A 22,906-nucleotide genomic window follows, 5' to 3' on the forward strand; every position below is an offset into this window, starting at 1 on the left:
CATAGATCCAGCTAGCCTTTAGCTCGATTACCATGTATGGCCATCTAGGTTATACGATAACAGTTGGAAATTGAACGCCATGATTCATTAGAACAATATGTTAATCAATGATTGGAAGATGACTGGGCTGCTAACTTAAGCATTGGTATCAAATCTTGTTGAAAACAAGTAAACGTTGCTTCCAGTGTTTCCCTTTTCGTCTGGTAGGCAGCCAGCCACACATGTAGAGTTCAAGTTGACATAATCATAATTTGCAAACCAGCTGAACTGGCCTTGAGGGTTTGAAATGATTCAATACTAGTTGCATTATTTCAGCTTTGTTCATTGATTCACTGCACTTATAACTATTGTACTTATTTTCCCTAAATGTGTCAAAAAATAAAATAAATAAAATAGAGTCCTACCTTGCAAAAGTTTTCAACCATCCGGGGCAGAGGTTGCGTCTGTCAGTCTAGGTTGTGCCTTAATTTATATTCTATATCTGGGAAAACTTCCTCCACCCCCATAGATTTTCAAAACAAAGCCTTCACCCTCGAGTCAAAAACCAAAAGCCAAAAGCCAAAAAACATTTGAACTTTGTTTTTCACTGGTTCACACCCCCCCCCCCCCCAAACCACCCCCGGGCCCCTTGTATCATGTATATTGTAGGTTTTTCCATGACATTTAGGTTCCTATGTTACCTTTATGTAGTGTAGTCTTCTTCCCCCCCACCAAAGCCACATTAATATTTACTGCCATCTACGTAAAATTATGCCTTTGGAAATAGTTTCATCTTGCAGATTTTTGTTAGGTTTTTTAAGAATCTGTGATCAAAATTTAAGTTTTAGTATGTAATTTTGTAATATACTTGTAGTTATTCGGGTATATAATGCAAATAAGTTTAGGCTGCGTTTGGAAACTTTGATTTGGATTTGGGAAGTTAATTTAAAATCAAGGGATTTTAAATTTAAGATTTGAAATCCATGATTTAAGAAATCTTTTGTTTGGATATCTTTATTAAATGAAAGTATTTGAAATCTTAAATCCATGATTTAAGAAATCTTTTGTTTGGATATCTTTATTAAATGAAAGTATTTGAAATCTTTGATTTCAAAATCTAGTGTTTGGGTACTTTATTATACATGAATTTGAATTTAAAATTGATAAAAATTTATTCTCTTAACCCATCTTGTTTACATCAAATGCAATGAAGATATGTAAAATAGTAAAAAAAACACAAATTTAGCTAATTTTGACGATGATAGCTACATTTGCTAAGTTTTCAAATTCATTACCGACCATAACTTGCAAGACTTTCAACAAAATAAAAATAAAGAAAACTCTACAAACATATTATGTATCTTACAAAAAAAGCATCTAAATAATACATTACCATTACATATTTCACAGATATCCAGGCTGGAAAACACTTGAGGCTTGTTTCATATTCCACACATATTCAAAGTGAGAATAAGTTGACTTCAGAGCAAATAAGTAACAATTCCATTATCTTCTCAAATGCAGGTACAACTGACAATTACATAGTCAATTTGGTCTTTGATATACCAAGAGAAATGTTAATAAGAAAAAATACAAAGAGTTACAAACTGAATAGCATGTGAGAAGAGAAGTATCTTTGATATAAAGAAATTACAACTGAGAATTCAGAAGTGCTCGTATGATAAAGCCTATCCGTAGCAACAAAAGAGTAATTCATATACCATCACTATATGAGCCCAAAACCTGCAAAGAAAATGAGCTGATCAATAATTTTTTTAATCAAGCTAACAAGCTAACAAATCAAACTAAAATATCGGATAAGTGAGACCTGTGAGAGTATTGGTTAGGGAAATCAATACACTAGATGATACACAACCTGGTGCAAGGATCCTTCACCATGAATATATTAGCAAAAAACTTGTGTAAACTATGTAGCAAGGATCCTTCACCATGAATACTCCTTCACCATGAATATATTAGCAAAAAACTTGTGTAAACTATGTAGCAAGGATCCTTCACCATGAATAGATAAAACCTGATAATGTATATATAGTACAAATGGAACCTAGAATCTGTTAATGATAACTGAGCTCTTGACACTAAGCACAAACTGAGCCTATAAACTGTTAACAACGCAATAACTAAGCATCTTAAAATCACTGCTCGCCAAAAAAAGGTGGTTTACCACGAATACATAAAACCTGTAGTTTGGAATCCATTTGAAGCCCCAAACAAGCAGATAGATCCTTACGTCGAACATGGAAATCAAGTGAGACTTGGATTACAACTTTACACAAACTTAGTGGCAAATATCATGTAATGTGGTTTATATTAGAACACTATAGATCCTATGTGCATCATAAAAAAATATGACTCTTGTGCTCTTACCAAATAGATTCCAAATAATTAGTTTTGACACAGGAGCAGGATGAACATTCAGCAGTCTCTGCAGTTGATACAATAATAAAACTGTAAACCACTAATAAATGTTTGTGTCCATGCCCCTACCTTTTCAAGTAAGTGATGTTTACATCAGAAGTTTTCATTTGGGTCAAAGACCCACACGAGGAAGATCATTAAGTGTTAAAAGTTGCTTTATCTATATTATTAGCATACAATTCATAAATGACTTATTTAATACATATGACTATAGATGCATATGTGACTTATTTAATACATCAAGCTCATCTACAATATAGGAGTAATCAAGTATACAGTAAATAAAAAGAACTAAATTCTCAATAAAATGAAAAAAATTGTACCTTTAAGATGAGACAATCACTCCTTGCTTGAATTAGCTAAGAATCCATCAAAATCACCAAACCCTAATGCATTCATAATAAAATCATCAAAAAATTAGAAATATTCGGTCAAAAATATTGTTCAAATAACATCGAGATGAAGAAATCCAAGAGAGAACTTACTCAAATGGGTTTAAAGATTTGGGGGTTCTTGTTATCCAACTAGAAACTACTCCTTAAGAATAAAGAGAATAAAATCTCTTTTTTCATCATCAGAAAGTGACTTTAACAAATAAAACTTTTCCGGGTTGCTATCCATTATCTTCTCAAATGCATTGAACACTTGAATGTGACTTAAGTTGGGTATTTTTAAGACCATTTGATGAATCTCCTCTCCAGTTGGTGGTTTTCTTACTACTTCCTTCTTTCTCTCATTAAAATACTCACTCACAGAAGCTGCCATCACTGCAAGTGAATCAGCCATTTTATCCCCTTTTTTTGTTTCTTTGAACTTATCTCACCACTAGTTGATGCTCTAGGAAGATGTTTCTTTGAAGAGCTTACACCTTTATTTATTTCAGATTGTGCTTCAGATTCCTCATGTTGTATTGCGTTAGCAGCCTCTTCAAAGGTTTCTGCACCTTCACCATTGGCTCTATCTTTTGCACATAATACCATAATATCATCCTAATTTTCAATCAAACGATTCTGGTAGCCTTTTGCATCTGGATTAGCCTGCAATATAAGAACATTCACAAATATTTTTAGATATATGTAACAAACTAATAATCAAATTAATAAGTATAAAGTGCAATATTACCGTAACATAGTCGCTCCATACTTTTTGCTCACTAGCGGGTATAATCACCATTTTCTTCTCATCATCCTACCATGTCAAACCATTTTTATTTTTAATATCATAGATAACATTATAATGTGTTTTCCAAATTTTGAGTCGATTCTTCACATTATCTTTGTTCAAGTTGCCAAATTTTGAGTCGATTCTTCACATTATCTTTGTTCAAGTTGCTATTAAATGATTTTAGTGCATCAACCGCAACTTGATACACTTGAGGCTTCCAAGTACCATCGACTTTTAATCCTTGGTTCATTTGATCGTACAACACATTGGCTAAAGTTGAGTCCATATCACGATTCCACATAACATATGATCTCGATTGAGATGCAATTTGTTTCTCTTTCTTTGTTATCCTAATATATACCAAAGTGAATGACACAGAATTAGTAATGAAGCACAAAGGTTGATTAGTAATGAAGGCTGAAGAATAATGTCAATAATCAAAGATCATAAAACTTATCAAAGACATAAAATTATTCACAACTGCTGACCAACTTTAGGATCAAATCTTAAAGTGGATGCTAGACCCCTCTCAAAGTCAGTATTCATCCCACATTTGCATAGCCAAATCATCTCTAAAGTTACTTTATTTATCTGTAACTCTCACAGTGGTGATACGCTCCTCATCTACATTCCCAATTTCTAAAACAGGAGCATTTTCTAATTCTCGATCCACATCATTCAACAAGTCGTCTTGATTCATCTCTTCACGTAAAAAGTTGTGAAGAATACAACATGCATTAATGATCCTAATTTGAGTCTTAACACTATAAAAGCTAGCTGTCCGTAATATAGCCCATCGCTTTTTTAGCAATCCTCCTAATTTGAGTCTTAACACTATAAAAGCTAGCTGTCCGTAATATAGCCCATCGCTTTTTTAGCAATCTAAATGCCCTCTCAATTGTGTTTCTAGCAGAGGAATGATGTTGGTTAAATAACTCCTTGTAGTTTCTTGGATCATTTTCTCTCCAAGACTTTATATGATAGCGAGTTCCTCTATAAGGTGCCAAAAACCCCGGCCCATTTGTATACCCAGCATCCACAAGAAAGTATTTATCTACAAAATTAAAATCTTCAGTCACAATAATGTAAAAACTAGGAAGCATTACATATATATTAATTCAAAAAAATTATATTCCTACTTGAATGAAGTTTCAAGCCATTATGTCGACGCAAAGCATCACGCAAAACACGAGAATCTGATGTTGAACCCTTCCAACCAGGTAGTGTTTGTTGGAAAATTTGTGAAATGAAAATAAAAGAATTGTATGTTTTATTCTCTCAATCTTGATTACAATTTAGATTTCTTGATTACAAAAGAGAAAAGAATTAATAGGAATTCTCCTCTTTGTTTAATTCTGGATTCTTCACGGTGGCGATCGAGTGCCTCCCTCGAATATTCGCATCGAGTTTGCTCTTCGTTGACGATCCGAACGTCTTGATTCACTGGAACGATATCTCCTCCTCACGATTTGATACTGTGGAGAACTTGCAAAGCAAGTTTTAGAACTCTAAATGAGTTTGAAACTCTATGAAAGAGTTGATTTAACCGAAATCAGTTTGTAAGCTAAGGATGAAGAAAGTTCCTATTGCCGATCTCCAAAACTCTAACAATTTCCCCAAAGAGCTAGCCGAAGTTTTCCTCTCTTCTGCCAAGTTGAAGGTCAAAAGAAGGATCAATCCGAGAGCCCGAACTCAATTGAGTTTTTTGTTATTTTATAGGGGATTAAGGGGTATAACCGCTCCCTTAATTCGCTCCTAAGTGAGGCTGAATGAGGTGCAACCGCCCCTTTAAATAGCTCCCCAAATCATGGAAAAAACGGTTTTAAAACCGTTCAGTTCGTGCTTTGAACGAGTCAAACGCTAAAAAATAGCGTTCAGGGCCCAAACTCTGCGTTTTAGACTTAAAACGCAGAGTTGGGCCTATTTTGATGGCTGAACGCACATGTCGCGCTGCGTTGTAAATCTGAAACGCAGAGTTGGGATGCAGAGATGGACTCCGCGTTTTGAGTCCGCGAACTTTACGTTTTTAACTGGAGCGCTGGGGATGAACTCTGCGTATTGACTCTGAAACGTGGGCATGATCTCTGCGTTTTGATGTTGTAACACAGGGATGATCTTTGCGTTTTGATGTTATAATACAGGGATGACCTCTGCGTTCTGATGGTAAACGTAGGGATGACCCCTGCGTTTTGATGTGAAAAGACCGTTAATTTATGGTCTCTTTTGTTGAAGCGTTGCAAAGACCGTCATCTTATAATATTCGTCTTGACTTCTTAAAAATATGAGAGTTATCAGATTGTAACTTCCGATGTTGATTATGAAGACTGTTGATTAGAGCTTTTATCAGTTATTGTGAAGATCGTCAGATTATAACCTTCATCGATCTACGTAAAAGTTTTCAAATTATAGAATTCTGGAAGTCGTCAGATTGTAACTTTCATCATCAGTGTTTGATGGGGGATCAGCTATTTGCAGTGATTTTTAGATAGCATACAGATAGCACATATGAAAATCTCAAATTGACATCACAAACACTAAGCACATTTGTACTGGCCTCTCCTTTTCTATTTCGATATCTACTTTGATCTTCCAAGGGAATAGTTAATTGGATACGAGTCTCATCAAGTGCCCCGATAGCATCTTAAAATTGCACAACCTTACAATTAGTTCTAATAAACAAAAGTATTAAACATGAAAACCTTAATACAAGAAGCCATAGTTACCTCAAACCATTTTTACTTCTCTATGTATCTTTCATTAGGATTTGTATATTCTTATCTAATATAGAAGCTTCCTATCTTCATGACTGCTTGAAGTGCTTTGTGGAACTACTGACTAATTGTTTCATTTGAACGATAAAAATCTGTTTTGCTTGTTCTATTTTTTACATTATGAGCTAAAATATGCAAAAACATAGCGATAATTTTTTTAATCATGACATTTCTTGATGCTACTAATCCCCCTCTAGTACATAGAATATCACATAACCTCTTAAACGCTTGAGGATTCATCCTTAGTTGTCTAACACAGTTATTTGCATTGCAAATAAGTTCGAATGCAAGACTTTCTAAGGTATGTCCTTTCATCCTCTTCTTCGTGCGTTCTTAAACTCTCCTTCAACATATGCTTTGTATAGTACCAAGCACCAATGACAGCAACTATAAAACTGACTACTACCATAATAGTTTCCTCATCCTCTCTCCTTTCAAATTCTTCCCTTGTACGTTTATGTTAGATCATTGAATCCCTTCCATCATTTATCATTTTTAACCTATCACATTAAAAGTTAAACATGCAAGCAGATTACACATATATCCTGAATAATATATTTAGCAGGATGCAAATTTAATAGTCCTAAGAAAAAACAACTCAAGACATAGAAATGAGGAAATACAGCAGGATATTTAGCAAATTACATTTAACTTTCAAGTCTTTTCTGCTCCTCTATGCTATTCTTTTTTGTTCTGACATCTTTATCTAACAAACACAAACAACATGATATACAGTTTTTGACTAGCTTTCATATAATGATGCTTATCGAATCATGAACAAGATACAGATAGCATAACATTTCTACTTTATATATACATTTCCACTTTATATATACATTTCCAGAGTTAACCAAAGCTTTAAAACTAACCAGGAAGCATTCAGATGCATTTCTACATAGCATATGTAATTGAAATAGTTTTTAGGACATAAAAAAAAACACAAATTTACAAATGCACAAGTTACCTGAACATGGCATTTTGAGTTACAACCTACACATTTATGTTCAAAAGAGAGTAGGGAGAAAATGAAGTACACATGAACATCCAAACAGATATCCACTGTAGTTAGAGTATAAAAATAATTTACAGTTTGTTATCACTGAAGTTGATATCGTAGTGTTCTTCTCTTTTAAAAAGAATTCCGAAAAAAGAAACTTACGAACCAATGATTTATAAGAGTTAAATACTTAAGGCCTAAGTACATGAGGTGGCGCTAGGTAAGGATAAATACCAACATTACAGACTATGCAATGAGAACAGGATGGCCATTGCAACCACCAAACTTTGCATCCATACACACATAATTTAGCTCAGGTCACATTGGTCAACATCTTAAATAATACTCAAGACCACAGAATTTGAGATAGTAAAAACCAATGAAACCAGTAATTCTAGCACAACATTGAGAACATAACAGTGTAGAACCTTAATACTGCAGATGTTTCAATATATAAAGGCTAGTGTTTGATCATGTAAAAGACGGTTTCTACAGTGATAGCAGCTGGTTTTCATGACAAACAATAAATGGTAAAAACACATTTTTACATGTCAAATTTAAAACCTCTACATCAAAAATAGCATCATAAGATTGAATCTGATAGTATATGCCCACCTCTTTTTGTTCCTTTTGAAATCTGCTCACAACTTACTCTCCTTTGCAAGCAAATTTAATACCTGTAAGAAAACAAAGAACTGTGTTTTACATATTTACATTTTTACAGTGGCTGATAATTTAAAAGCACAGAAAAAGAAAGGGGAAATTTAAAAAAAAAATTTAAAAAACAGTAAAAATTGAAGTCATACCTTGAATCCCAATCAGAAACTACAGAAGCTTGAGGAGAGCAACCGAAAGAGAGGAGGAAACAAGCTACAAAGAAAAAAGCCAAGTCAGAGTTCAACAAAAATTTGTTGTCACGACCTAGGGTTTTAACGAATGATCATCTCATATTTTGCTTTGATCTAGGGTTTAAACCACGAAGATCACGACCTAAACCCTAGATCAGATCTAGGGTTTCGATGGAACAGGGAGAGAGAGGAGAAAGGGGGAGACTGAAACCCTAGATCAAAACTTGAGATAGATGTTACCTGCTGCGTTGAGAGAGAACTTGAGAGTTGAGATCGAGACTGAGAAATGAGAGAGAGGAGTCGCGATCGAGGATCGGGGATCGGGAGTGAGAAATGAGAGAGAGGAGTGGGGATCGGGATTTGGTAAATACCTAGGGGCAAGCTGTGATTTGGAATATTAGTATTTGGGCTTTCAAATTCTCCTGTTTAAAATAATTTGATTTGAAATCTCAGCCCAATTTAAATCCAAACTAAAGATTTGGATTTGAAATTACATTGTTGTAAATATAGAAAGTCACTCTTCTAAATTATCAATAAAAAGGGAAGAAAAGGATATCCTATTCTTTGCTCAAAACAACAAATGTACTTTCTATTTCTTCTAATAACATAGTGTCAATGTTTTCAGATTCAAAAGTTACCTCATATTCATTAGTCATAAAGCAAACGTTAGGACCCGTAATGCTTAGCTTTCCCTTATATTGAGGCTTATCGTCTTTCTCAGAATCATTAGGTTTAGATTCTTTCCGTCCTACATACATGTCTTCTTGTTGAACTTGTCCTACAATAGAACACAATCCTTTTTGATATGGCCGTGCTTATTACATTCAGGACAGTTAGAAGAATTTGGCTTAGACTGTTTTCTGAAGAAAAGATAGTCCCTTCTCAACAACATTCATAATATTTGAACAATTTGTTAGTGTGCTGAACGAAGCCAAGACCTAGTCTCTTCCGGCACAGGTTCTCAGAACTAAAATCATAACTAAAACTTTGTAATATTTTGTATTCAAACCAATAGAAAGAAATGATAAATTCATTGACTTCTTTTGACACGAAACAGACCTTGCTTGTCTCCGATTTGTGATGTTGGTTGTTTCCGAAGTTGCTGGACTCTGGATAGAGGGGTAGAGGGGACCGCTTAAAGAAGGGAGATATTCGGTTTATATAAGCATTTGAGAAATGGTTTAAAGATCATATTAAACTATTTCTGGTAAAAATGATGTCCAAATCAATTATTCAATGTACTTATATGATTAATCATTAGAAAAAAGTTCGGTTTAGGCACGCAGTATTTAAACCTATTTGGACGAAGGGAGAAGGAAAACATTGATCACTGTAATATCAGGGCAGATGACCTCTTCTGTGTATTATATGGAAAGGTGGCATAGTTCATTTGATACATTAGCCATCCAGTATCTAAAGTAATATGATGGCTTTTTTGGCACATGTAGCAATCACTTTGCTACTCAAGCACTACCGGTTTACTAGAATTCTATTTTTCAATATTAAAAGTAAATTTATACCCTTGCTTTTATTATCTTTGAGTATCCAAATGCAGACAGAAAAAACAAAAGTTGAAGAGAGTAAGAAACATGTTGATCAAGATACCGTTGTTCTGAAGAGGGAAAAGGAAAATAGTGATCTCATGATCTCAAACTTAAAAGAGGAACTGGAAACTGGTAAAAGGTCGTACTCAAACTTAAAGGAGGAACTGGAAACTGCTAAAATGTCGCACTTAAACTTAAAAGAGGAACTGGAAGCTGCTAAAATGTCATACTCAAACTTACAAAAGGAACTGGAAACTGCTAAAAGGTCGTACGAACAACACTGCCAACAGTTGGCGAAAAGTTATAAGGAAGTCAAGTTACAATTAGAGGGGAGAATAAAGGAGGCTGAAACCCTTTTGCAAGAGTCGAGAAAGAGAACCACAGAACTAGAGGCGTTCTCGGAATCAAAATTCCAAAATTGGAACAAGAAAGAACATGTTTTTCAGAACTTCATAGGCTTCCAACTACAGTCAATCAAGGTTTGTTCTTCTTTATCTTGCTTCAGTCCTTTTTAATGCATCTTTTTTATTTACTGTCTATCCTACCTCAGAATATTAGGGTAGAATCTAAATCCATCAAGCAAGAAGTTTTCAGAACTCAAGAAGGATGGAGGGAAGAAATGACGAACTTGGGTAAAATTATTCTGGATTTGAACTTTTCTTTTCTCTGTCTTTTGTTACCTCTTCAACATGTTTGATTTATGATTATTCAAGGTGTAAAGCTAAAAGTACTAGTAGATGCTGCTGAGAATTACCATGCAGTTGTAGCAGAAAACCAGAGACTGTACAATGAGGTTCTAGAATTAAAAGGTTTATAGTTAACAGATTTATTTGTTTGTAACTTCATAGTTTGTAAAACTTTCACCATGATTTGATTACTTGATCAGGGAATATCAGAGTATATTGTCGAATAAGGCCATTCCTTCCTGGTCAAAAAGGAAAGTCGAGTAGTGTTGAATATGTGGGAGAAAATGGTGAAGTTCTGGTCATAAACCCCTCTAAACAAGGAAAAGATGGGCGTCGGCTGTTCAAATTCAATAAGACATTTGGTCCAGCTTCTACTCAAGGTTCTGATTCTTATACTTCTATCTAGTTTGCAGGATAAACATTAAACTTGTTACCTAGATGAGAAACCATTCTATCTATTTTGCAAGATAAACATAAAACTTGGTACCTAGATGAGAAAATATTATTTCATACTAAAAATATTATTTCACACTACTTACCTGCATCAATTGATTCCCCCTTTTTTATTACTTTCAGAGGAAGTATATTTGGATATTCAGCCTTTAGTGCGGTCTGTACTTGATGGCTACAATGTTTGTATATTTGCGTATGGTCAAACTGGTTCTGGTAAAACCTATACAATGGTATGCTTTTCCATTATTGCCTCACTGTAAACTGTATTTTGGATAAATTATCTTTATTATTTCTCACAATATAAAAAAATGTAGCATTGTGTTTTTCTTTTTCTTTCAACAGAGTGGGCCCAATTCACCAACCAAAGAGGAGCGGGGGGTTAACTTTCGAGCTCTGAATGATCTTTTTGATATTTCTCACTCTAGGAAGAATGCTTTCTCGTATGGAATAGGTGTCCAGATGATTGAAATATATAATGAGCAAGTCCGTGATCTCCTGACAAGCAATGATTCACAAAAGAAATATCCTTTCACACGTGTATCATCTTTCTTACTTTAGGAGCCGTTCAAAGTTCTTCTATAAGCACATGAAACTTTAATGGAATGATTTTCAAATCTGCATTATTGATTTGTCGAATGCATGAGAATACGAATGTTCCATATTTTTCCTGTCTGAAATTTATCTAATTTTAATAGTTTTAAATGTTTTCATAGTATTCTGAAATTTGTCCTCTTTAACTTGCAAACACTTGGGATCGTGAGTGGTTTGCAAGGCAATGGACTTGCTGTTCCTGATGCAAGCATGCTACCAGTTAAATCGACCTCAGATGTCCTGGAGTTGATGCAATTTGGATTTTCAAACAGGGCGATGAGTTCAACTGCAATGAACGAAAGAAGTAGCCGATCTCACAGGTTCATTTTCAACTATCTTGATGCACAACCTCTGAACATTTATTTATACCATTTACATTTATTTTTATTTCAGTGTTGTTACTATCCATGTTGAAGGCACAGATTTGAAAACTGGATGCAGTACACGCGGTAGCCTTCATCTAGTCGATCTCGCTGGAAGTGAGAGGGTGGATCGCTCTGAAGTAACAGGAGACAGGCTTAAGGAGGCACAACACATCAACAGATCTCTATCTGCACTGGGAGATGTCATTTTCGCTTTAGCACAAAAGAGTAGTCATGTGCCATACAGAAATAGCAAACTGACACAAGTTCTTCAGAGTTCCTTGGGTATCTGCTCTGAAACCCTGCATTTTACTTTGTGTTTTTCCTTATTTTTGACTGATGTGGACTTTTTGCATAAATCACTTAAACTTTTCTTTGGCCTCGTAGCATTTTATAATTTAATCACCTTGTACAGGTGGACATGCAAAGACACTAATGTTTGTACAGGTCAATCCGGATGTAGACTCATTCTCAGAGACAATGGGTACATTGAAATTTGCAGAAAGGGTATCTGGAGTTGAACTGGGTGCTGCACGGAGCAATAAAGAGGGCAAGGATGTTAGAGATCTGATGGAACAGGTTTACTATTAAGTCCTCTTTTTTTCCACCACTTACCTTGAGTTCCATTAACTACCGAAGTATGGTATATAAGCTAGGTATGTTTCCTTGAAAGAGGGTACAACTTTCAGTATCTCAATTTGTCTAACACATGTCCTATAGGAACATACTTCCCAAATGAAAAGTAAAAGCAATAAGAAACAGACTTGTGTTAATGGTAGAAATAATGAGTTGTTGGAGAATGTTTGAGTAAAAATTTGCATCGCTAAATCCTCTGAGATAATTGGGACAATTTCAAGAAATATCAATGAGAGATCCACCAAAAAAAAAAGAGATCAACAGATTTTCAAACTTCATGATTGCCATATGATATGGTTTGATCATATGATAATAAGATGTCTGACATTGTTTACTACAACACACCTTTTGAAATGCAATAGAGCTAATCTGATTATAGTAGCCCTAATCAAATACTTACTGTAATGTTCAATATATATATATATATAATACTATATATATATATATATATATATTATAATATATGATTATATAATTATATATTTATATATATAATGAATATAAGTAAGTATGTTAGAATTGGTACCATGAGCACACTTTGTGCTGTAAGTGAGGGCAGCATTCCAGCCATCCACTCCCCAACCCACATGAATGTGGTCCCCCATTTGAATGAGTTGATGGGAATGAACCACCTCACTATAGCACAAAAACTTGTGTTTGGTACCAAATTCCTCCATATGGCTCATATATGTATGTATGTATGTATGTATGTATGTATGTATCTATATACGAAAATAATCCAAGTCTGATGCATCTATAGATGCAGTAAGGCTAACATGCTTCAGTGATAGATATGTAGATTAGAATAGAGGAAAAATTTGGAATTTTATAACTTATCTATGGCGTAAACGAGCTACGTTATCTCCTGGGAGATTCGGCCCACCAACCCTGCAATGCACGAGCTCGCGTGCCGGCCGTGAGGCAACAACCCCCCCCCCCACCCCCAAAAAAAAAAAAGAGATGCTTGACTTGATATCAGGTGAAATATATCAGTATCTAATTAATGATTATCCAATTTAGAAACTTCAGGAATTATAATTCTAAATTCTCTTGATTAGTCTCTATCCAAATCAGGAAACTCTGTGAATATACCAACTGTATTCAAAGTTCATACCTATTCACCAGTTCCCTCTTCATGAATAGGTGATGAGAAGCATCATCTTTCCTTCATCACATAATCTCTGAATACTGTAACATTGCAAAGCTGAAATGTTAGCTGTTCTCGAATTAGTAGTTTTGATTACCTAATTAAGTATAATGGACTGTGCAGGTGGCATCCCTTAAAGACACAATTGCTCAGAAAGAAGAGGAAATTGAAGAATTGCAACTGCTCAAAGATCCCAAGGCTACTAAGGGAAGCAACACATTGAAGAACTCATCGTCCTTTTCAGGCATTTCACTTTCAAATGGACAATGTGGCCAGCGATTAACTCGTGGAAGGCTGTCAAAGTCTGACGAAAAGATTGCTTCAGATCCTGAAAACTACTCAGAAAATATGGGTGATAATACTCTCTTGCTGTTTGTATTATTATCATTGTTATTATTATTTATTAGCCCTTGGGTGAGAGTTTTCTTGCTGATGCTGAAATTTAGGCTTTGCTTCTGCAGATGCAGAGGAAAGACTTAGTGACATATCTGATGGCGGACTTTCTATGGGAGCAGAAATTGACAGTCCAGCTATTAATAACTTCCCTGAAGCTGGCAAACCATCAGAAAGCCCAGGAGAAAAGATGTAAGTAAACCCATTAAGGCAATGAGTTCTAATACAAACAGGAAGTTATCTAGATTATAATATTTCTTGTTATGTATTAAGTAGTGACTGAAAGAGGCGAAAAGTTCGTAATCTTATTACTGAAAATTTCAGTAACATTTGTTCTGTTCTGATAACTTTTTTGTAATCATATTGATTTTTGCGCTGTCTGTCCTTCTATTTAAGACCAATAAGTTCTTTTGACGATGTGATGGACACAAATAAGATATTCATTGGCTTGAATTAATAGCTAGGACTAGCCTGAACTCTGAACATAATAATTTTTATATCACATGAGATATGTTGTACCATACTTAAGATAGTTGTAGCATTCAGTATAATTGTTTATCTACCCTAGTGTTCTGATATCAATCATATTTCTTAATTACAGGCCTAGAGTTTCACCACACATGCCTCAACCACTTCCAGTGAAAACTGGACAAACAATGTCCACCCGATCAAAGCTAAAAGATCCTTTGAAGTTTCCAGGTGCATATACTTTAGTCTTTAAGATGCTGTGAATATAAGATCTTTGCATGTTTCTCAATTCTGTTTTCCTTTATATAAAAAGATTAATCGTCACTTGGAATTGTTCCTTCACATGTGCACCACAACAAATATAGCTCCATTTTAGACATAAATTCAACCATACAACACTCTTGTTTATTCAAGCGTTATTGCCATACACCCCCTGCATTATGGGCGTATGCCACTTATTACCCTTTAACTTTAAAATACAGACATACACCCCTGAGTGAATTTTGTATCGACTTTTTTTTAATACCTCAGGGTGCCATATGCAGAACAAACCTCTTTCTCTCTGTTACCTTGCCTCCCAATCCACCCTCTCACCCATCCGCCCATCCATTTAGGACTGTTCTGCATTTTAATGAAACAGGTTGGCGTTACACAAAAGCTTCCATTCAGCAAATCCATTGTCATACATTAGATTTTTTTTCTTGCCTTGCATTCAGATATATTTGTATGTGGAGTGGGAATATTCCGGTGTCATACTTCATCTTAATTGCATCTTAATACACTGGATGGCCCATATTGTAGCTGAATTGAAAAAGAGGATTTCAGCAGCCAAACCCAAATACTTCAGTTTTTCCCTTATTACTGTTATTATACTCGGACAAATCTCAATGCTGATTCAGAAATCACACTACTTGCAAGTTGCAATGCCCTATCAATCTATTGTGGACTCAACTCTAGAAAGAGAATCGCTTGCATGATTCTACATGCTAAGACCTTAAATACATTTATTTAAAAGGGAGCTATCCCAAAAAAACAAATTCACAGTTTCACTTCTAGTTTTCCTATCTTTTATGAATCTGAAGTATTTATTTATCATAAGCTGCAGCAGGGTGACATCTTCTGTTTTCCTCTTGTTTCCGGTAAAATTTCATGAACATGCCATCTCATACGTCATATTTGATCTTTATGTTTTTCTCACTGCAACTTTTCTGCTGCCAGTTGTGAGAAAAAGTACGAGCAGCCCGACAACTACGCCTTCACCCAAGTTCAAGCGCTAGCGGTATAGCAAGTGAATTTTCCTATGAGGACCAATTATTATCAGCAAAGATTTTGTAGATTGTTTTACATGACAGCTATTAGTGAATTGTTCTTGATATTTTAGGAGTTAGCTCAGTGATGTGGCGATACCAATTCACACAATTATAATAATAATTCTTGCAATATATTTAACTCATTTGGACAATTAATTAATTAATTAATTGTCATGTGTAAGAATATTTTGTTTGTTGTATAAGAATATTTCGTTTGTTGTATAATCTTCGAAAAAGGTTCATCTATGGTAGTTGTTATGTTCTTATTTTATTGCACAAAAATTAGCTCTCATGACATACTGACGATAATGACTGTTTAATATGCCTCTATTTTGGTTGTTCAATAGAGATACACGACCAATTTATATGACTAATGATACGAGTCGCTGAACGATCACCCTTGATCGCGAAATTATCAAGAGGGTTGTGAAGAGGATAATAGAAAAACACACAAAGAATTGAGTTGGGCGAAGGAAAATACCTTCTTTAGATTATGAGAAATAATAGATTACAAATCTCTCTCACAATCTCTTTAGATCAAAGAACAATCTCCCTGATCTCGTTTTTAAATCCAATCTGGTTCCCTAACCCTAGAAAAGTCGTGTTTTAATATATATCAAACACAAAACCTAAAGCGAACAGGAAACTGGAAGTCTGGCCCAACCCGACTCGTGGTCGACCGCAGAGACACGTGCGGTCAGCCGAACAGAACAATAGAACTCAGTATCGAATGCAGGGTTTGGCGGTCAGTCGTAGAACCCATCGCGGTCGACCGCGAAAAGTTCAGAGACTTTTCCTGAGCTGTGCACGGTCGCGGTTGACCACAGCGTCACATGCGGTCGATCGCTGGAAGTCCAAAGTGTTTCCTACAATTTTTTCTATACTCTTAGACGTTGTCGCCTTCAACGACTTCATCCACGTCTCTATTCTCAAGATACCATAAGAATCATCTATTCTCAAGCTTCCATGAGGATCGATAAGCTCCTGAAGCAAGAAAGAAGATACAACCGTATCATGGCTCCCCCCTTTAGGAACTTGAAGTCTCGTTCAAGTTAGAACTGTAGCTGAGGGAACTCGCGAGCCCCTCCTTCTCTGTTGAACCACTTGGCTTTGCCAGGAACCTGACCTTGACGTCCGATCAAAAATAACACATTCGTCCCGCGTCTCGACGTAGTCACATTCTGTTCCAAAATACAATCTTCTTTGAGAGATTCTTCTCTATCAAACTACAAGTCGTCAACATGCGATAAGATCATCTTGTCATCACCTTCATCATCCAACAATGGAAGCTCAAACAACTTTAAATACTCGGCGTTGATCACCGAATACATGCCTAGATAAGGTGGCAAATCTAGCTTGAAGGCGTTGTCACCAATTTGATCAACAATCCGAAACGGACCATATCGTATAGGTTTCAACTTCTTCCCTTCTTCCTTTAGCCGCTCCTTACTCAACTTCAGCCACACCATATCACCTTTACCAAAATTACAAGGAACTCGATTAGCCGCTCCTTACTCAACTTCAGCCACACCATATCACCTTTACCAAAATTACAAGGAACTCGATGTTGATCATGTTTCGCCTTGTACTTAGCCCCACACCATATCACCTTTACCAAAATTACAAGGAACTCGATGTTGATCATGTTTCGCCTTGTACTTAGCCTGTGATTTCTTCAATTGAGCTTCCACCGTGACATGAATATGTGCAATCTTCTCCAGAAATCGCTGAGCTCGTTGTATTTCACTCCCTTCCTTGTCATCGGGCCGTAGCTTCACTAGAAAATACGAGATCAAACGTACTAGGAGGTAAAAACTCATAACAAGTCTCAAACGGTGACTTCCCCGAAGATCCATGAATAGTCCGATTAAATGCAAACTGAAGATATGGTAAGCTCTCATCCCAAGTCTTGGGTGTCTGGAATTGTATCCTCTCAACATGTGTACCATAGTCCGATTAACTACCTCTATTTGTCCGTCTGTTTGTGGATGAAATGCCGTGCTCTTCTTCAATCTAGTGTCCATCAAGCTCCATAAAGAATCCCAAAAGTGTCCGAGAAACCAGCTATCTCGATCCGAAATAATCGAATTCGACAACCCAAAATGCTTCCACACATGCTCAAAGAATAATTACGCCGCACCCGCTCCCGTCACGGTCTTCTTACAAGGAATCAAGATCACCATCTTGCTAAACTGGTCCACCACAACGAACAAATAATCATGTCCACGCTTGGTCGTCAGCAATCCTCCTAAGAAATCCATAGAAATACTCTCACACGGTCTCGAAGGTACCAGCAATGGTAGATACAATCCCTGTTTCCTATTAGAAGGTTTCGATATGCAACATAGCATACACCCTCCAACATACTTAGTAACGTCCTCCAACATCTTTGGCCAAAGGACATGGCGTCGTAGATTGAGAAGCGTCTTCTGAATCCTAAAATGACATTGCACACGTGATGTATGTGCTTTTCGAATCCACTGCAATCGGTCGCCATCCTCTGGAATGCAAAGCGACGTCCAACGATATAACAAACCATATTCACCAATCTCATACTCCCCTCTTCGACCAGCCTTCGCCTGCTCGAACACACTACTAAAGTCTCTGCTGGATGTGTACATCTGTACATACCCCAAAGGAATCAAGGGCTGAATGCGCGTCGCCACCAAGAGAGCCCTCATGAGTGGACGAGATAACATATCGGCTAACTTGTTCGTTGTCCCTTTCTTGCACCTAATGATGATGTTAAACGTCATCAAATAGGACATCCACTTCATGTGTTGTGCCTGCTGCAGCTTCATCTGGGTATGTAAAAATTACAATGGTTTATGATCCGAGTGCATAACCACCTCCTTTCCCAACAAATACACCCGCTAATGCTTGATTGCCTGATAAAGTGCATAAAACTCATTGTCGTAGGTGGGGTAGTTCTGAATAGCACCCGTGAACATCTTTGAATGGTATTCCACCGGCTTCCCATCCTGCATTAACACAGCGCCCATAGTATAACTAGAAGCGTCAGTCTCTACCTCGAAGGTCCTCTGTAAATTTGGCAATGCTAACACCGGTGCCTCCGAGATTTTCCTCTTTAGTAGTTGAAAAGCTTCCTCATGCGTCCTTCCCCACTCAAACTAAACCTTCGCCTTCGTAAGGCCATGCAAAGGTGCCGCATAAGTCGAAAAATACCGAATGAACTTGCGCAAATACTGGCAAGCTCCCATGAAGCTTCTCACCTCCGTCACTGTCCTAGGCGTCGGTCACTTCATGATCACCACCATCTTATTTGGATATATCCTGCGCGAGCCCTTCCCCACGATGAAGCCGAGATACACCAACTTGTCCTTTCTAAATTCATACTTCTTCCCATTAAGCTTCAGTTGTCCATTCTGCAGCACTTCAAACACCTTCTCGACATGAACAAGATGCTCCTCCCAGGTCCTGTTGTACACCAAGATATCATCGAGGTAAACTATCAAAAAATCCTCTATAAAGGGTCACAACAAATCATTCATAAGTCTCATAAAAGTACCCGGAGCATTGTACAATCCAAACGGCATCACCAACCACTCGAATAGGCCCTGCTTGGTCTTAAACGCAGTCTTCCAAGTGTCATCTTCCCGAATCCTCACCTGATGGTATCCAGACTTTAAATCCAACTTCGTGAAAAACCTCGCTCCCTCCAACTGGTCTATAAGATCATCAAGTCGAAAAATACCGAATGAACTTGCGCAAATACTGGCAAGCTCCCATGAAGCTTCTCACCTCCGTCACTGTCCTAGGCGTCGGTCACTTCATGATCACCACCATCTTATTTGGATATATCCTGCGCGAGCCCTTCCCCACGATGAAGCCGAGATACACCAACTTGTCCTTTCTAAATTCATACTTCTTCCCATTAAGCTTCAGTTGTCCATTCTGCAGCACTTCAAACACCTTCTCGACATGAACAAGATGCTCCTCCCAGGTCCTGTTGTACACCAAGATATCATCGAGGTAAACTATCAAAAAATCCTCTATAAAGGGTCACAACAAATCATTCATAAGTCTCATAAAAGTACCCGGAGCATTGTACAATCCAAACGGCATCACCAACCACTCGAATAGGCCCTGCTTGGTCTTAAACGCAGTCTTCCAAGTGTCATCTTCCCGAATCCTCACCTGATGGTATCCAGACTTTAAATCCAACTTCGTGAAAAACCTCGCTCCCTCCAACTGGTCTATAAGATCATCAATCCGAGGTAATGGGTAACGATTCTTGATGGTTATCTTGTTGAGCGCCCGGTAATCCATGCACATACGCCAACCTCCATCCTTTTTGGGCACTAACAATACTGGTGACCCACAAGGTGAACAACTCGGTACAATCACTCCTGTCTCCAAAAGCTCCTGAACCTGCCTCATGATCTCCTCAGACTCTTGTACAGATGTGCGGTATAGACCTATATTCGGCAAATAACTCTCGCCGGTCAACATAATCTCATGATCCACACCCTGTCGTGGTGGTAGTCCTGTGATCTCCGAAAACAAGTCTATGTACTTGGCCTTTAACCTATCAAGATCTCACTCCTGAAGCTTGCTCAAGGTAGTCAAGCACACCCTTCTCAGCTGCTCCTCATAAGGTCTAATGAATAACAATACAAACTTCTTGCTCGCATTCACTAGCCTCTTCACCCGTGTCATCGTCACCAAACTCGTCTCCTGTGGAAGAGATACCGAACGAAATATGAATTGTTCGCCATCCTTGGTGAACATACACTTCTGAGCCCGCCTATCGTATACCGTGTACCTATCCCATAAATAAGGATTTGCCAATATCACTTGGCAAACATCCAACAAAACAACGTCGCATGTGACCTCGTCAATATACGACTCGTAAAGTGCAAATATAAAAGTACATTGGTTGACCACACTCAATCCCGCCTCCTTCTGAATCCACCTAAAGGATAAAGTTTCAGATGTTTAACCGTCTTCAATCCCAGCTTCTGAACCAAGGCCTCAGATATCAATTTTTTTTGGCTCCCTGGACCCACTATGGCATCAACCAAGCTGGTCTTGACCTGCAACTACCGTGGACTGCTTCCCCGCCATAAGGTTGAGACTGCTATTGAGTTATGTCATCCCGGGAACTTCCTTCGGACCTTGTGCTACCATACATGTCTTCTTCTCCTCCTTTTTCTTCAACCCCTTCAGCTTCAGATGATGGTACTTCTCCCAATAACGATCAGCTACGTGTCTTGTCTGTTTGCAGTGATTACATATCAATCATGTCTTCCCCGAATCACCCTTCTTCTTTTTTTTCTTAGGTTGAGAGCCACTAGACTTGCCTCCTGTTTGTTTGGAGTTCCCCTTCGTCTCGTTGCCCTTCTTTTGCCTACCCTCAATGGTAATGGCCTTCACACTCGCTTCTGCAATGGACTCGACTGTTGAACAACTTCATCTCTTTTCGGATATATTCATTCAGACCTGCTATATACTTCATAAAAATAGAATATTCCTCCGCCGCGATGTTGATGACCATCGCCTGCTGCTGGAATTCCGTCGTATATTCTTGTAACGCCCCGCCCCAGAATCCCGGAGTCGGTACGCTACTAGATTTGATGGACTGACCTCACAAACCACCACATGTATTTTCAGTACGTTTTGTCCTTACTCACGCTCTCCGTGGAAAACTTCCCGGGGGTCACCCATCCTAGAATTTCTTCAGGCCAAGCACGCTTAACTTTGGAGTTTCTAAGAGTTGGGTTCTCACCCATCCTAGAATTTCTTCAGGCCAAGCACGCTTAACTTTGGAGTTTCTAAGAGTTGGGTTCCCGAAAAGAAGATGCATCTTGGTGGTATGAGTATTCCAATCAAATCTATCAATACTAATCACATCACCCTCTCAAGGATTGGGGTATTACAATTCTTGAATGGTCTGGTTGAATCTTCGGCGCAATCCGTACCATTTGTACCAACGCTCATCGAGGAACCCTACCGGGTAGAACTGCTTTCTCAGTAGTTCCTTGAACTTGTTCCACGACACCGTCTTCCTTTCCTGCTTGCAATAGGATTTCCACCATGTCAATACATGCCCCGAAAGCTTCAAAGTCGCGAACACGAGTTTCTCCTTAGATGAATATCCGTAGAGGATAAAATATCTCCATCCGCTCGATCCAATCGTCGAGCCTCTCGACGTTGACACTCCCATCATAAACAGGAATCTCCACCTTAAAACATATCTTCAAATTCTGGTAAGAACCTTTAACCCCTTGATACGGAACAGTCTTGACAATCTCGGTCTCCTCATCAGAATCAGTTTCCTCACCCTCCCCATCGGACTTTACAAGTTTCTTCTTGCCTTTCGAAGAAGATTCCTCCTTTTTGTCCTTTTCTTGGAAAAGATTGACGAGCTGTGTGAGAGTCGAATCCATTATCTCCATCTGTTTCTCCAATGCATCAAATCTCGCTGAACTATCCCCTTCAGTCATCTTCTTCTTCCTTAATCTCTAAACTCCTTCCAAAGAATTAAGGATCTCACCTAGCTTATTGTATTGCGATCGAGTAAGGACCATACACAGGATCCCATCTTCACAGGATCTAATCGCTTTGATACTAATTTGATACGATTCGTTGAACGAGCACCCTTGATCGCGGAATTATCAAGAGTGGGTTGTGAAGAAGACAATAGAAAAACACACAAAGAATTGAGTTGGGCGAAGGAAAATATCTTCTCTAGATTATGAGAAATAATAGATTACAAATCTCTCTCTCACAATCTCTTTAGATCAAAGAACGATCTCCCTGATCTCATTTTTGAATCCAATCCGGTTCCCTAACCCTAGAAAAGTCGTGTTTTAATATATATCAAACACAAAACCTAAAGCGAATAGGAAACTGGAAGTCTGGCCCAGCCCGACTCGCGGTCGACCGCAGAGACACGTGTGGTCAACCGGACATAACGATAGAACTCAGTATCGAATACTTGGTTTGGCGGTCGACCGCAGAACCCATCGCGGTCGACCGCGAAAAGTCCAGAGACTTTTCCTGAGCTGTGCACGTTCTCGATCGACCGCGACGTTACATACGGTCGACCGCTGGAAGTCTAAAGTGTTTCCTGCAGTTTTTCCTGTACTCTTAGA

At 37.7% G+C, this 22,906-nt stretch overlaps 1 protein-coding gene and 2 long non-coding RNA genes across 8 annotated transcripts in view; 1 reads left to right on the top strand and 2 right to left on the bottom strand.

The window, feature by feature from the left end:
• Positions 1–16,010, top strand: part of LOC109840583 (kinesin-like protein KIN-14C) — a 22,862-nt gene extending 6,852 nt beyond the window's left edge. For 4 of the 6 annotated variants that reach the window (XM_020409295.1, XM_020409298.1, XM_020409299.1 and 1 more), the window contains 13 exons: positions 9,754–10,221; positions 10,293–10,374; positions 10,456–10,551; positions 10,629–10,808; positions 11,005–11,111; positions 11,224–11,402; positions 11,628–11,792; positions 11,866–12,119; positions 12,250–12,413; positions 13,741–13,969; positions 14,079–14,202; positions 14,612–14,709; positions 15,697–16,010. In XM_020409295.1, the coding sequence (XP_020264884.1) occupies positions 9,754–10,221; positions 10,293–10,374; positions 10,456–10,551; positions 10,629–10,808; positions 11,005–11,111; positions 11,224–11,402; positions 11,628–11,792; positions 11,866–12,119; positions 12,250–12,413; positions 13,741–13,969; positions 14,079–14,202; positions 14,612–14,709; positions 15,697–15,755 (2,205 nt within the window). In that variant the 3' untranslated portion in view covers positions 15,756–16,010. Of the gene's footprint in view, positions 1–9,753; positions 10,222–10,292; positions 10,375–10,455; positions 10,552–10,628; positions 10,809–11,004; positions 11,112–11,223; positions 11,403–11,627; positions 11,793–11,865; positions 12,120–12,249; positions 12,414–13,740; positions 13,970–14,078; positions 14,203–14,611; positions 14,710–15,583; positions 15,618–15,696 lie in introns of all 6 variants that reach the window. The other 2 variants (XM_020409297.1, XM_020409296.1) reach the window with 2 other exon arrangements.
• On the bottom strand, positions 1,455–3,686 carry LOC109840585. The gene is made up of 2 exons (XR_002246953.1): positions 2,742–3,686; positions 1,455–1,722 (listed from the first exon to the last, which is right to left on the bottom strand). It is a non-coding gene; the product is annotated as an uncharacterized LOC109840585 (long non-coding RNA).
• Positions 7,614–9,756, bottom strand: LOC109840584. The gene is made up of 2 exons (XR_002246952.1): positions 8,439–9,756; positions 7,614–8,220 (listed from the first exon to the last, which is right to left on the bottom strand). It is a non-coding gene; the product is annotated as an uncharacterized LOC109840584 (long non-coding RNA).

Source organism: Asparagus officinalis, chromosome 5 (assembly GCF_001876935.1).
Source record: "Asparagus officinalis chromosome 5, Aspof.V1, whole genome shotgun sequence".
Taxonomy (NCBI): domain Eukaryota; kingdom Viridiplantae; phylum Streptophyta; class Magnoliopsida; order Asparagales; family Asparagaceae; genus Asparagus; species Asparagus officinalis.